At 54.6% G+C, this 14377-nt stretch overlaps 1 protein-coding gene across 2 annotated transcripts; it reads left to right on the forward strand.

Moving 5' to 3' along the window:
- Positions 1-1504: 1504 nt before the first annotated feature.
- KIRREL2 (kirre like nephrin family adhesion molecule 2) lies at positions 1505-14060 on the forward strand. Of its 2 annotated transcripts, XM_045381097.3 has the most exons (16): positions 1505-1623; positions 2342-2843; positions 3009-3158; positions 4057-4206; positions 4353-4513; positions 5132-5282; positions 5932-6037; positions 6152-6300; positions 6531-6658; positions 6744-6876; positions 7162-7262; positions 7426-7645; positions 8109-8213; positions 8543-8652; positions 10244-10309; positions 13075-14060. In XM_045381097.3, exons 1-16 carry the CDS (start codon positions 1510-1512, stop codon positions 13408-13410), a joined length of 2682 nt encoding a protein of 893 aa, XP_045237032.2. In that variant the 5' UTR covers positions 1505-1509; the 3' UTR covers positions 13411-14060. The 2 variants fall into 2 exon arrangements, with proteins under 2 accessions (XP_045237032.2, XP_065392548.1); XM_065536476.2 differs by lacking the exons at positions 1505-1623; positions 13075-14060 and having other exon boundaries at positions 2254-2843; positions 10244-11822.
- The last annotated feature ends 317 nt before the right edge of the window (positions 14061-14377 follow it).

The raw sequence follows: 14377 nt of genomic DNA on the forward strand, positions 1-14377 counted from the left end.
AGTGTGATCTCGGCTTACTGCAACCTCTGCCTCCCGGGTTCAAGCCTCCCGGGATCTTGGCTTACTGCAACCTGCTGCCTCAGCCTCCCTAGTAGCTGGGATTACGGGCATGCGCCACCACGCCTGGCTAATTTTTTGTATTTTTAGTAAAGACGTGGTTTCTCCATGTTGATCAGGCTGGTCTTGAACTCCTGACCTCAGGTGATCCGCCCACCTCAGCCTCCCAAAGTGTTGGGATTACAGGTGTGAGCCATCGTGCCCAGCTGATTTATCTTTCTATGTTTCTCCATCTGTTTCTCCATCTCTCTCTCTGTATTAAGTGGTTAAATCTCAGTCAATCTTTATTTCACTGTCTCTCTGTCTCTACATGTCTCTGTTCTGTTTCTCTGTCTCTGTTCTCACCTCTGTCTCTCCCCTCACCCCACACTCTGTCTTACACACACAGGAGCTCCATAAATATTTGTTCTTAGCCGCACTGACCACGCCTCTTTCTCTTATGTGTCTCTCCATCTCTGAGTGGCTCCCCTCATCACATCCCTGGATTTTATAACCATATGCTGGCGGGCCTGCCCTCCCCGCATGCACATACACTAGCCTGGGATAAGCTTCTTCTGCCTGCTTATCTCCTGCGGGAATTGGAAATGCTAGTTTTCTCCCCACCTCCCCAAGACCTCCCCCCAGCCTGCCTCTCGTTCCCCAGAAGGAGATGAGGCATCTGGCCCCAGCCCTCAGCTTCATCCTCCATGCTGGCCTTCCCTCTTCCCTCACATGCTTGACTCCTTGCCCTCCTCCCACCTCCCCTCTCCCAACTGCCCCCTATACCCCCTGGGAAATGGGCTGGATGCCGAGCTTGGTGGGGGGTGGCTCTGTCCTGGGGGCCCTTGCCAGATGGTGTCCCTAGAGGCCAGAGCATGGAGCTGTCCCTTGCTGGGGCCTTTAATTAGCACAAACCTTCCACCCTCCACCTTGTCTGTTTTCTTTCTCCGAGTGCTCTTGGGACCTTGGGCTCTCCGTCTTTCCATGTACGTCGCCCCAGAGAGCCAGGAAGGGGAAGCGGCATCAAGTGCCTGGAAAAACAGTCCCACTACTTGAGTTCCTCCCCAAGACTCAGGAGTTCCGGCCTCATGCCATCGTATTTCAAAATCCAGGCACTAGATATGCCACATAGAAGCCAGGAGTGTAGGCCCCCAGATCCCTCCCCTCTCAGACCCTGGGGTCTCAGTCCCTTCTCTCCAAGGACTCAGGAATTTGGGCCTCTGATCCTCCTGGCCACCCTACCCATCCCTGCATCCCTCCCACCCCCCGCACCGGCCGCATACACACACACACACACACACACACACACAGACACACACACACACACACAGGACTTAGGACAGATGTTCACCGTCTGATTTCCAAATCCTCCTGGGCCCATGTGGGGGTGGGGAGAGATTGGCAGTTAAATCCACCGACTCTAAGACTTAAGACCAGATATTCTGACCTCTGTCACCCTCTTCCAAGTGCACCATGCTGCAGGCAGGAGACCTAGGAGTTGAGTCTCCAGCCTCTCAAGGAACCAGGAGATCAGGCCATCAGCGTCTCAGCCAGCAAAGGCCTGAACCACCAGTCCCTTACAATCCTGTAAGTCCAACCCCTACTCCCAACCCCACCCTGCCATTTAGGGACACAGAGTCTGAGCCTAAGAACAGCGTAGAATCTGAATGTGGACCCCCCAGTTCTTACAGATCCAGGAATGTCAGATCAGGGTCCCAGCCCCCCAGCCCTCCTTCAGGCTGCTCGAGGTCCCTCCCACCTGCTCGGCCAGCTGCGCAGCGTGGGAACGCCCCAGCTGGGCTGCATGGAGCCGTCAGGACAAGCTGCGCGGTTCCCAGCCTCCCTGCTTGCCCCGGCCCGGCACCGCCGCCTCCCAGCCGTCGCCCGGCAACCAGGCGGAGGGGCCAGGCCGGCCGAGTGGGGAGAGGGGCTGGGCCGGGACTGCGGGGTCCTGGGAAAGGAGGGGCCGGGGTCCTGGATTCCTCGGTCTTAGGACGTTTGCAGCAGTAACAAGGGAACAGCCCTCTGTTCCCCACTTTGAGGAGGGGTTTTGAGGCTGGGGGAGTCAAGACAGGGGTCCCAACTGTCCCCCAGGTATCGGCGTGCCCTATTCCCGACCCGCAAGCCAGGGGAGCCCCGGACCCCGCCTCCCCCAGGGCGCGGAAACTGGTGAGGCCCCAGGGGCCCCCATTTATAGCTCGGTTTCCACTGAGCGCAGTCCCTCCAGGACCTGGGCTGAGCAAGTTTCTTCCACTCTTTCCCTTCCCTCCTCTTCACCCCCATGCGTGCCCCTCAACCTCGACAGGGCGCAGGTGTCCAACCCAGCCGGGACTCCCTCCTCGAACCCAGGTGTTCCGGCTCCCAGACCCCAATTGAGCTGGGGGCGCCCACCCGCCGGGGGACCCCGCCCTGCATCCCCCATTCATCTGCGTCCAGCGGCGGGAGTTTCTCAATGGGAAGAGGGCGGAGCTCCTGGGAGGCGGACCCGGGCGGGGCGAGCTGGATCGGGCCCTCTAGGGGTCTCCCAGAGACCCAGGGCGCGGAACTGGCAGGCGTTTCAGAGCGTCAGAGGCTGCGGATGAGCTCACTTGGAGGACTCCAGGCCAGAGACAGGGGTTCTCTAGGCTGGGGAGAAGAGTCAAGCGCGACGGGGGCTCCGGGCCAGAGTGACAGGAGGAGGGCTTCCGAGGAAGAAGTTGACCGGGAGGCCCGTGCGACGGCAGATCTCGTGAACCTTGGGGGACACACGCTCAAGATGCGGGTCCCCGCCCTCCTCGTTCTGCTCTTCTGCTTCAGAGGGAGCGCAGGTACCGCACGAGGGGAGCGGATGAATATGGGGTGGGTGTGGGGGGATTGCTTGCAGGCTGCCCCTTCACTAGAGAGAAGGGAGTTGGGGGCTGGGACCCCTGGGTCCTGAATGAGGGGGCTCTTGAAGGTGCTAAGCTCAGCCCTGCTGCCCCCAACTTTCCTAGGCCCGTCGCCCCATTTCCTGCAACAGCCAGAGGACCTGGTGGTGCTGCTGGGGGAGGAAGCCCGGCTGCAGTGTGCTCTGGGCGCCTACTGGGGGCTAGTTCAGTGGACTAAGAGTGGGCTGGCCCTAGGGGGCCAAAGGGACCTGCCAGGTAAGACGGTTCTCTCCACGCTGGGACGGGCTGGCTAGGGGTAGAGTTGCTGGGCTCGGCTGTACCTGCAGTTTCTATTTTGACATTTTAAGTTTGGGAAATTGATGGACTTGGGTAAACATTTAGGAGTCCTGATTTTTGAGCTGCTTCTTTGGGGGTGACCCATAGAGTTTTGGAATTATTATGTTATTGTGAAATAGTAAACAGGCCAGGTGCGGTGGCTCACGCCTGTAATCCCAACGCTTTGGGAGGCTGAGGCCAGAGGATAGCTTGAAACCAGGAGTTTGAGACCAGCCTGGGCAACATAACAAGACCTTATCTCTAGAAAAAATATATATATTTTAAACAAATTAGCCAGGCATGGTGATGTGCATCTGTAGTCCCAGTTACTCAGTAGGCTGAGGTGGTAGGATTGCTCAAGGATAGCCTTGAGCCCAGGAGTTCAAGGCTGCAGTGAGCCATGATCAAGCCACTGCACTCCAGGTAATGGTGAGACCGTGTCTCAAAAAAAAAAAAAAAAAAAAAAAAAAGGAAAAGAAAGAAAGAGAACATAAATGCAAAAAAGTACAGTAAACATAAACGGAAGGTTTACCAAATAATATAGACACTCACACAGCCAATACCCAAGTCCACTGCTAGCTCCCCAGAAGCCCCCGTATTCCTTTCCCCTATCATAGCCCCCCTCCCCCTCACTCCAGAAGTAGTATCTAACCTAACTTTTATGGCAATCATTTTCTTGCTTTCCTTTCTGAATTTATTACCCCCAAGTTTGCAGTGACTCTGGGTTGGGAGGGAGTTAGAGTCTCTATGGGCACAGTACCCACTCTTTAATAGTGTCTTACCACCAAATGTGTGGACCAGTCAGAACCATGGCGTGCTGCCTCCTCCCTGACTCCAGGGTGGTCCCGGTACTGGATATCAGGGAATGCAGCCAATGGCCAGCATGACCTCCACATTAGGCCCGTGGAGCTAGAGGATGAAGCATCATATGAATGTCAGGCTACACAAGCAGGCCTCCGCTCGAGACCAGCCCAACTGCACGTGCTGGGTAAGGACCTCGCCCACTTGTCCCCTGGGAGCCCAAGGGGGCAACCAGTACTAGCTGTGAGTAGCGGAGTCCAGGGAGCCCAGGGGAGTGGTCAATTGGAGCTGAGAGGATCCGGATCCATCTCTGACCCCAAATCCACCTTGCAGTCCCCCCAGAAGCTCCCCAGGTGCTGGGCGGCCCCTCTGTGTCTCTCATTGCTGGAGTTCCTGTGAACCTGACATGTCGGAGCCGTGGGGATGCCCGCCCTACCCCTGAATTGCTGTGGTTCCGAGATGGGGTCCGGTTGGATGGAACCACCTTCCATCAGGTGAGGTCCAAATTCCTGTGCTAGCCTTTGCCCATTCAGGAAAACTTGGGGTACACTCTGACTGCAGGCTCATCCCGAGGAGAAGAAGACATGGGAGGGCAGGGGTTCAAGGGTTTGGACTCTTGAAATATGATGCCGGGTAAAGATTCTAGGGCCAGACTACCTGGGTTCAAATCACGTCTCAGCCACTTGCTAGTTGATTGATCTTAAGTTAGTTAACCTCTCTGTGCCTCAGTTGCCTTATCTATACAATTGGAATAATAATAGCATGCATGTCATAGGGTATTGTGAGGATTAAATAAATAAATACCTATAAGTTCCCAGAAGAGTGCCCAACACATAGTGAACCGTATATAAGTAAGGCAAGCTTATCCAACCTGTTGCCTGTGGGCTGCATGCAGCCCAGAACGGCTTTGAATGTGGCCCACCACAAATTCATATACATTCTTAAAACATTATGAGCCTTTTTTGTAACTGTTTTAGCTCATCAGCTATCATTAGTGTTAGTATGTGTGGCCTAAGACAATTCTTCTTCCAATATGGCCCAGGGAAGCCAAAAGATTGGACACCCCTGATGTAAGGGGTAGATGGCATTATTATTCTTATCCATCCCTCCAGACCCTGCTGAAGGAAAGGACCCCTGGATCAGTGGAGAGCACCTTAACCCTGACCCCTTCCAGCCATGACGATGGAGCCACCTTGGTCTGCAGGGCCCGGAGCCAGGCCCTGCCTGCGGGAAGGGACACAGCTATCACACTGAGCCTGCAGTGTGAGTGCAGCTGGCCCTGGGGAAAAGGGGTGTGGGGCCCTGACTCCTGGGTATGAGGAAGGAGGGGACTGTGGCCCCTGGGGAATGAGGAAACTGGGACCTGGATTCCTGGATCTAAGAGAGTAGGAGAGGGCCGGGTATGGTAGCTCATGCCTGTACTCCCAGAACTTTGGGAAGCCGAGGTGGGTGGATCATCTGAGTTCAGGAGTTCGAGACCAGTCTGGCTAACATGTCGAAACCCGTCTCTACTAAAAATACAAAAATTTGCCGGGCGTGGTAGCACATGTTTGTAATCCCAGCCACCTGGGAGGCTGAGGCAGGAGAATCACTTGTATCCGGGAGTCAGAGGTTGCAGTGAGCTGAGATCGTGCCACTCGGCAACAGAGTGAGACTCGGAGCAGGAGAGGACAGATGGCTGGGGTCCCTGGGGAAAGAGGAAGCTGGGTCTTGACTCTCACATCTTGCAGAGTAGGAAAGGATAGAAGTAACTGGGGGAATTGGGAACTGAAAGCCCAGACTCCTGACTCAAAGAGAGAAGGGGATTAGGGGCCCAGACTCCTGGGGTGGAGGAACCAGGAACTGGACCCCTAGGCCAGTGACAGAGGTGTTCCTGGTCCTTGCCCACCTGACCATTGTCCCACCCTCACAGACTCCCCAGAGGTGACTCTGTCTGCTTCACCACATACTGTGCAGGAGGGAGAGAAGGTCACTTTCCTGTGCCAGGCCACAGCCCAGCCTCCTGTCACAGGCTACAGGTGAGGACAAAGACCACCTCTCCCTAGCCCCAAGAGTGAGCTTGGGAAGGGCTGGGACCTGAGTAAGTGTGACGGAGAGCAGGGACAACGCTAACAGCGCCACCATTTCCTCAGGTGGGCAAAAGGGGGCTCCCCGGTGCTCGGGGCCCGCGGGCCAAGGTTGGAGGTCGTGGCAGACGCCTCGTTCCTGACTGAGCCCGTGTCCTGCGAGGTCAGCAACGCCGTGGGTAGCGCCAACCGCAGCACTGCGCTGGATGTGCTGTGTGAGCTGGGGCGGGGCTGTGGGTGTGGTCAAAGGTGGGCGAGGCTTTCAGGGTTGCTGAGGGGCTTGGAGGGGCGGGGCTGGGAGAGTGGGCGTGGGGTATTAGGAGGAGGAGAGAGTGGACTTGGGGCATATTCTTGCGCCCTAGAGGGTGTGGTGTTTCTATGGGGCTGATCCCGGGTCAGGGGCTATTCCTCCCCGGCCTTGTGACCCCTCATCTCCTTCGTCCAGTTGGGCCGATTCTGCAGGCAAAGCCAGAGCCCGTGTCAGTGGACGTGGGGGAAGACGCCTCCTTCAGCTGTGCCTGGCGCGGGAACCCGCTTCCACGGGTAACCTGGACCCGCCGCGGTGGCGCGCAGGTGCAGCCCTAAATCTGAGGCGGTGGCTGACGGGGGACCAGGCTTCCTTGCAAATCCGGCTTCTGACGCCCCTTCCCTGTCGCAGGTGCTGGGCTCTGGAGCCACACTGCGCCTTCCGTCGGTGGGGCCGGAGGACGCAGGCGACTATGTGTGCAGGGCTGAGCCTGGGCTCTCGGACCAGGGGGGTGGCGTCGCGGAGGCTCGGCTGACTGTGAACGGTGAGAAGGCGGGGCTTCCTAGGGGACCTAGCCCGTCCTGGGATAGGGAGTGGACAGAGGGGGCAAGGGCTAATGCAGTGGGAGTGACCTGGAAGGAGCTTTACACCCAGCGGGGCCTGGAGACCGACCTATTGAAGGCGAGGCTTTTAGGGGAATTGGAGTTTGGAGGCAGCATGGCCTGATTGATTAAGGTTAGCGGAGAGTGCGCTGGCCAGACCCGGCTTTGTTACAGCCTTTGGGGAGGGCAAGGCCTCTCCTCTGAGTGACCCACCGTCTCCATCCCAGCTCCCCCAGTAGTGACCGCCCTGCACTCTGAGCCTGCCTTCCTGAGGGGCCCTGCTCGCCTCCAGTGTCTGGTTTTCGCCTCTCCCGCCCCAGATGCCGTGGTAAGGAAATGTCACTCCTCCCGTGACCCATCCAGCTGTGATCCCTGACCTCCCACCTGGCCCCCTGAAACTACTGTGACCATCTCTGACTTCCCAGACATCCCTCCTTCTTCTTCCTCCCCTCCTCAGTCTCCTCGGTGTCCTCCCTCTTTTATGCCTCCAGGTCTGGTCTTGGGATGAGGGCTTTCTGGAGGCGGGGTCGCGGGGCCGGTTCCTGGTGGAGACATTCCCTGCCCCGGAGGGCCGCGGGGGACAGGGTCCGGGCCTGATCTCTGTGCTACACATTTCGAGGACTCAGGAATCTGACTTTAGCAGGAACTTTAACTGCAGTGCCCGGAACCGGCTGGGCGAGGGAGGTGCCCGGGCCAGCCTGGGCCGTAGAGGTGAGACCCCAGCCCTAAGACCCCAAATCTGGAGAGTCTAAACCCCACAAACTCAGGGATCCCCCAGCCGATGGTTGCAAAACCTCAGACCCTCAAATGCAGAGACCTCCAAACCTTGGGAGTCTCAAAACTGTGGCTCGTTGATTCCCAAGACCCCCCCAACCACAAGTGCCTTCACATTCTGAATCCTAAACCGAGAGACTCCTCACACCTAGGGACCCCAAAAAGAGAAACTCCAACGATTGCAAAGCAAATTGCAAAGTAAAGGACCCCTCAAACTTCAAGACTTCCTAAAGCCAGGGAGTTTAAACTCACTCTCAAACTTGGGGAACCCCAAATTCAAGGGCCTTTGAATTTCCAAATGTGCGACCTTTTGAACCCAGGGATCCCAAACTCAATCCCTGAGCCCCCGCTTCCTGGTTCCCCCTCAGCCTTCTCAGGATGTCCCCTCTGCTCCCTGCAGACCTGCTGCCCACTGTGCGGATAGTGGCCGGAGTGGCCGCTGCCACCACGACTCTCCTTATGGTCATCACTGGGGTGGCCCTCTGCTGCTGGCGCCACGGCAAGGGTTAGTGCCTGAGCCCCGCCCCAGCTCCTCAGGCCCCAGCCCCACACACACCCTGCCTGCCCAGTGACCTGACCTGGCCTTGGGCCTTGGCTCCAGTCCCATTTCCAGCTCTGCTCAGGGCTTAGCTCGCCTTCAGGTTCTGGTTCCCTCCTTAAGCCCTAACCAGACCTTCCTAGGGTCACATTCCTAGGTGTGAAGGATTCTTATCGGTTTCCAACATCCCCACCCGATCTGCCTCATTGGTTCCCAGTCCTCTCTCTTCCCGCTTATTGGTCTGCACACATTGTGACCCCGCCCATCGCTTAACTCCACCCGTCGCTGTTCGTCAGCCTCAGCCTCTTTCTCCGAGCAAAAGAACCTGATGCGAATCCCCGGCAGCAGCGACGGCTGCAGTTCGCGAGGCCCTGAAGAAGAGGAGACAGGCAGCCGCGAGGACCGGGTAGGATGCCAGGGTCTCCAGACCCGACTGTGCCTTCAGACCCAAATAATAGCCCAGTCCCAAGAGGGCCCCCAAATTCAAACAGGACTCTAAGGCCGGGCATGGTGCCTGACCTTGGTAATACCACTTTGGGAGGTGGAGACACAAGGATCACTTAAGGCCAGGAATTCGAAGCCAGCCTGGGCAGCATAGCGGGACCCCATCTCTACAAAAATACAAAATAAAATGAAATAAAATAAAAAATGAACCGGGTATGGTGGCACACACCTATAGTCCCAGCTACTCAGGACACTGAGGTGGGAGGATCCCTTGAGCACAAGAGGTAGAGGCTGCAGTGAGCTATGACTGCACCACACACTCCAGCCTGGGCAACGGAGCAAGACCCTGTCTCCATTTTTTTTTTTTTTTTTTTTTTTTAAGTAGGAGGGTTCTAGTTTTTTTTTTTTTTTTTTAAACAGAATCTCACTCTGTCACCCAGACTGGAGTATAGTGGCACAATCTCGGCTCACTGCAACCTCTGCCTCCCTGATTCAAGTGATTCTCCTGCCTCAGCCTCCTGAGTAGCTGGGATTACAGGCGTCTGCCACCACACCTGACTGATTTTGTATTTTTAGTAGAGATTGGGTTTCACCATGTTGGCCAGGCTGGTCTTGGACTCCTGACCTCAAGTGATCCACCCGCCTTGACCTCCCAAAGTGCTGGGATTACAGACATGAGCCTCCACGCCCAGCCTGAGGGCTCTAGTCTTAACAGTGACCCCGCACCCAAATGTCACCCAAGTCCATGCCCCTGACCCGATTATTCCCTAGGCCCACTATATCCTCACAGCCCTTTCTTTTTTTTTTTGAGGCGGAGTCTTCACTCCCTCGCCCAGGCTGGAGTGCAGTGGCGCGATCTCGGCTCACTGCAAGCTCCGCCTCCCAGGTTCACGCCATTCTCCTGCCTCAGCCTCCCAAGTAGCTGGGACTACAGGCGCCCGCCACCGCGCCCGGCTAATTTTTTGTATTTTAGTAGAGACGGGGTTTCGCCGTGTTAGCCAGGGTGGTCTCGGTCTCCTGACCTCGTGATCCGCCCGCCTTGGCCTCCCAAAGTGCTAGGATTACAGGTGTAAGCCACCACACCTGGCCTTTTATTTATTTATTTATTTATTTAGAGACAAAGTCTTGCTTTGTTGTCCAAACTGGAATGTAGTGGTATGATCCTGACTCACTGCACCCTCCACCTCCCAGTTCAAGCGATTCTCGTTCCTTAGCCTCCTGAGTAGCTGGAATTACAGGCTCCTGCCACCATGCCTGGCTATTTTTTGCATTTTCAGCAGAGACAGGGTTCCAGCATGTTAGCCGAGTTGGTCTCAAACTTCTGGCCTCAAGTGATCCTCCTGCTGCGGCCTCCCAAAGTGCTGGGATTATAGGCATGAGCCACTGTGCTGGCTTCTCACAGCCCTTTTATTGTCCTGAGTGCAGTCCCCAGCTCTCGGGTGCTCTTACTGTCTCCTGCCTGGCCTCCACTGGCTGGCTGAAGGTCCTTGGGGTCTGGCATTGGGGCGGGGAGATCCTCTGACTATTCCTTCTCACTAAGTTCCCTACCCCAGGGCCCCATTGTGCACACTGACCACAGTGATCTGGTTCTGGAGGAAGAAGGGACTCTGGAGACCAAGGTGAGTATCGGGAGGGGTGGGGCTCCCTTCGCTGTTGGGAGAGGCGGGGCTCCCTTCACTGTGTTTCCATCTCTCTCCCACGCCTGTCCCCTCCTTTTTCCTTCTGTTGTCCTCAGAACTGGGACTCAGCTCCTCACCCCACTCCTCCTGCCCCCTGGACCAACTCACCTAGCTCCCAGCCTCAGTTTGCCTATCTGCAGACTCTGCCCACACATCTGTCCCAGCCCCAGATGGGGCTCACTATGCCTGTGCTCTCCTCATCACGGTCAAGCCTCCTTTCAGCCCCTTTACACTGGCCCCATATCTCCCCAAACCTGTCCTTCCTCTGGGGTCCTACCTCAGGACAGCCACATTGACTCCAGGCCATCCCCAGGCCAGAGCACTTCTCTCTCTCCTCTGTACCTAGCACATGCCATTCTCTCTCTTTCTCTCTCCTTTTTTTTTTTTTTTTGAGACAGAGTCTCACTCTGTTGCCCAGGCTGGAGTGCAGTGGTATAATCTCGGCTCACTGCAACCTCTGCCTCCTGGGTTCAAGCCATTCTCCTGCCTCAGGCTCCCAAATAGCTGGCTAATTTTTCTTGTATTTTTAGTAGAGATGGGGTTTCACCATGTTGGCCAGGCTGGTGTTGAACTCCTGACCTCAAGTGATCTGCCCACCTCGGCCAAATTGCTGGGATTACAGGCGTGAGCCACCGTACCCAGCCGACATGCCATTTTCTTGGCCTGAAACACTCCTACCTTCCTTCCCATGTCTACCTAATTCCCTCCTTTAGTCCTCCAGTCTCAGCTCAGACATTTCTTGTTCCAGGAAGCCCATGTTCTATTGGGGGAATCCCCCCCAGTATTTCAACATAGGTCCTTTCTATTTTCTGTAAGTATCAACTGGCTGAGAAATAAAAAGAGACCGTATAAAGAGAGGAATTTTACAGATGGGCCACCAGGGGTGACATCACATATTGGTAGGACTGTGATGTCCACCTGAGTCTCAGACCAGCAAGTTTTTATCAAGAGTTTCAAAAGGGGAGGGGTGTAAGAACAGGGAGTAGGTACAAAGATCACTTGCTTCAAAAGGCAAAAAGCAGAACTACTAGAAGGGTCTAACAAAGATTACATGCCTCTGAGGGAACAGGACAAAGGGCAAAAGTAGAACCACTGATAAGGGTCTATGTTCAGCGTGCACATATTGTCTTGATAAACATCTTAAATAACAGAGAACATTGTTCGAGAGCAGAGAACCGGTCTGACCACAAATTTACCAGGGCAGAGATTTTCCCCACCCTAGTAAGCCTGAGGGTACTACAAGAGACCAGTGCATATTTCAGTCCTTATCTCAACCACATAAGACAGACATTCCCAGAGTTGGACGTTTACAGACCTCCCCCCAGGAAGACATTCCTTTCCCAGGGTATTAATATTAATATTCCTTGCTATGAAAAGAATTTAGTGATATCTCTCCTACTTGCACATCCGTTTATAGGCTCTCTGCAAAAAGAAAAATGAAGCTCTTTTTGCCCAACCCCGCAGGCAGTCAGACCTTATGGTTGTCTTCCCTTGTTCTCCAAAAATAGCTGTTATTCTGTTCTTTTTCAAGGTGCACTGATTTCATATTGTTCAAACACACATGTTTTACAATCAATTTGTATAGTTTTTTTTTTTTTTTTTTTTTTTTGAGGCCGAGTCTCGCTCTGTCGCCCAGGCTGGAGTGCAGTGGCGCGATCTCGGCTCACTGCAAGCTCCGCCTCCCGGGTTCCCGCCATTCTCCTGCCTCAGCCTCCCGAGTAGCTGGGACTACAGGCGCCGCCACCACGCCCGGCTAATTTTTTTGTATTTTTAGTAGAGACGGGGTTTCATTGTGTTAGCCAGGATGGTCTCGATCTCCTGACCTCGTGATCCGCCCGTCTCGGCCTCCCAAAGTGCTGGGATTACAGGCTTGAGCCACCGCGCCCGGCCTCAATTTGTATAGTTAACACAATTATCACAGTGGTCCTGAGGTGACATACATCCTCAGTTTATGAAGATAACAGGATTAAGAGATTAAAGACAGGCATAAAAAATTATAAAAGTATATTTGGGAACTGATAAATGTCCATATTAAAGTGATCACAATTTATGTTCCTCTGCCGTGGCTCCAGCTGGTCCCTCTGTTCAGGGTCCCTGACTTCCCGCAACATGCTTCCATCATGACAGCCCGATCCTTCTGCCTGTGTTCCACCCATCACAACTATGACCACTCTGATCTGGGCTTCCTTATCCCGCTCGCTATGCTGAGGGCTCTGCCATCACAGCCCCTGTCACTGCCTATGACTTTCCCAGGCACGACCCTGACCCTTCTGGGTACTGTCTCATGATTTGTCATTTTTCCCTTGGTGTGAGGACAGGGTTCAGTTCTATCTTAGTGACATGCCTTGTAGCAGCAACACAGGGCATGACACTGAATCAAAGCCTAGAGGCTGTTGGGCAGGTGAGTGCCTCTCTCCTGTTCCTTCTGCATCTTCCACACTGACACCCCTCAGCAGGCCTATATCCCTCTGTCTCTACCTTTCTCTGCCCATGTCCTATCCCTTTGCCTCTTGTCACTGTTCTTCTGTCTCACTTTCTCTCTCTCCCAGTCCATGTGTGTCTCTGTGTCTCTGCCCATTCCTGTCACTTTTTGTTTCTCTCAAGGTCTGGTGTATTTCAGTGTGTGACCCTCAGTGTCACCCATCAGTGACCCTCATCCCCCCTGCATGCTCACAGACCTTACTGAGTCCCATTTGTCCCCTCAGGACCCAACCAACGGTTACTACAAGGTCCGAGGAGTCAGTGTGAGCCTGAGCCTTGGCGAAGCCCCTGGAGGAGGCCTCTTCCTGCCACCACCCTCCCCCATTGGGCCCCCAGGGGCCCCCACCTTCTATGACTTCAACCCACACCTGGGCATGGTACCCCCCTGCAGACTTTACAGAACCCAGGCAGGCTACCTCACCACACCCCACCCTCGAGCTTTCACCAGCTACATCAAACCCGCATCTTTTGGGCCCCCAGATCTGGCCCCCGGGACTCCCCCTTTCCCATATGCTGTTTTCCCCACACCTAGCCACCCGCGTCTCCAGACTCATGTGTGACATCTCTCCAGTGGAAGAGTCCTGGGATCTCCAACTTTCCATAATGGATTGTCCTGATTTCTGAGGAGTCAGGATAAGTTGGCGACCTTACTCCTCCAAAATTGAACACTAGGGGAGGGAAAGATCATTACATTTGTCAGGAGTATTTGTATACAGTCAGCTCAGTCAAAGGGGATGCCCCAAGTGGGAGCAACATGGCCACCCAATAGGCCCACCTATGTCCCAGTGTAAAAGAGATTCAAGATGGCAGGTAGGCCCTTTGAGGAGAGAGGGGGACAGGGCAGTGGGTGCTGGGAGTTTGGGGCTGGGATGGAAGTTGTTTCTAGCCACTGAAAGAAGATATTTCAAGATGACCATCTGCATTGAGAAGAAAGGCAGCATAGGATAGATGAAAATGAAGAGCATACCAGGCCCCACTGTGGCTCTCCCTGAGGGGAACTTCGCTCGGCCAATGGAAATGCAGCCAAGATGGCCGTGTACTCCCTAGGAACCCAAAATGACCACCATCTTGATTTCACTTTCCCTAAAGACTCAGAAAGACTTGGACCCAAGGAGTGGGCATATGGTGAGAATTAGCACTGTTGGGGCAAAAGGGAATCTTGGGATAAAAATATTTATGTTTAATAATTAAAAAAAAGTCAAAGAGGCAAGTGTGTCTTAGGGAGTCTACTGGCATTATTACCCTCCATCAAGGAAGGGGTCCATTAGACCTGTCCCAAGGTCTCTCCTCTACCCTAGCCTATAAGGTGGCTGTAGAAGCAAAACTGTGAGCCACCTCTCAGCCTCTTGCTACCTGCAAAGCACTCTAGACTCTTTATTTATTTATTTTTTCTTGAGACAAGGTCTGGCTCTATGGCCCAGGCTGGAGTGCAGTGGCACCATCTCAGCTCACTGCTACATCTGCATCCTGGGCTCAAGCCATCCTTCCACCTCAGCCTCCCAAGTAGCTGGGACTACAGGTGCACAC

This window comes from Macaca fascicularis, chromosome 19 (genome assembly GCF_037993035.2).
Source record: "Macaca fascicularis isolate 582-1 chromosome 19, T2T-MFA8v1.1".
Classification (NCBI taxonomy): Eukaryota; Metazoa; Chordata; class Mammalia; order Primates; family Cercopithecidae; genus Macaca; species Macaca fascicularis.

Bases quoted from the DNA above. Each gene is read 5' to 3' on its own strand.
- KIRREL2 (XM_065536476.2), top strand. From the start codon at position 2,318: ATGCGTGCCCCTCAACCTCGACAGGGCGCAGGTGTCCAACCCAGCCGG. The intron at 2,844-3,008 runs GTACCGCACGAG...CAACTTTCCTAG, and splicing joins CTGCTTCAGAGGGAGCGCAG to GCCCGTCGCCCCATTTCCTG. The intron at 7,646-8,108 runs GTGAGACCCCAG...TGCTCCCTGCAG, and splicing joins GGCCAGCCTGGGCCGTAGAG to ACCTGCTGCCCACTGTGCGG.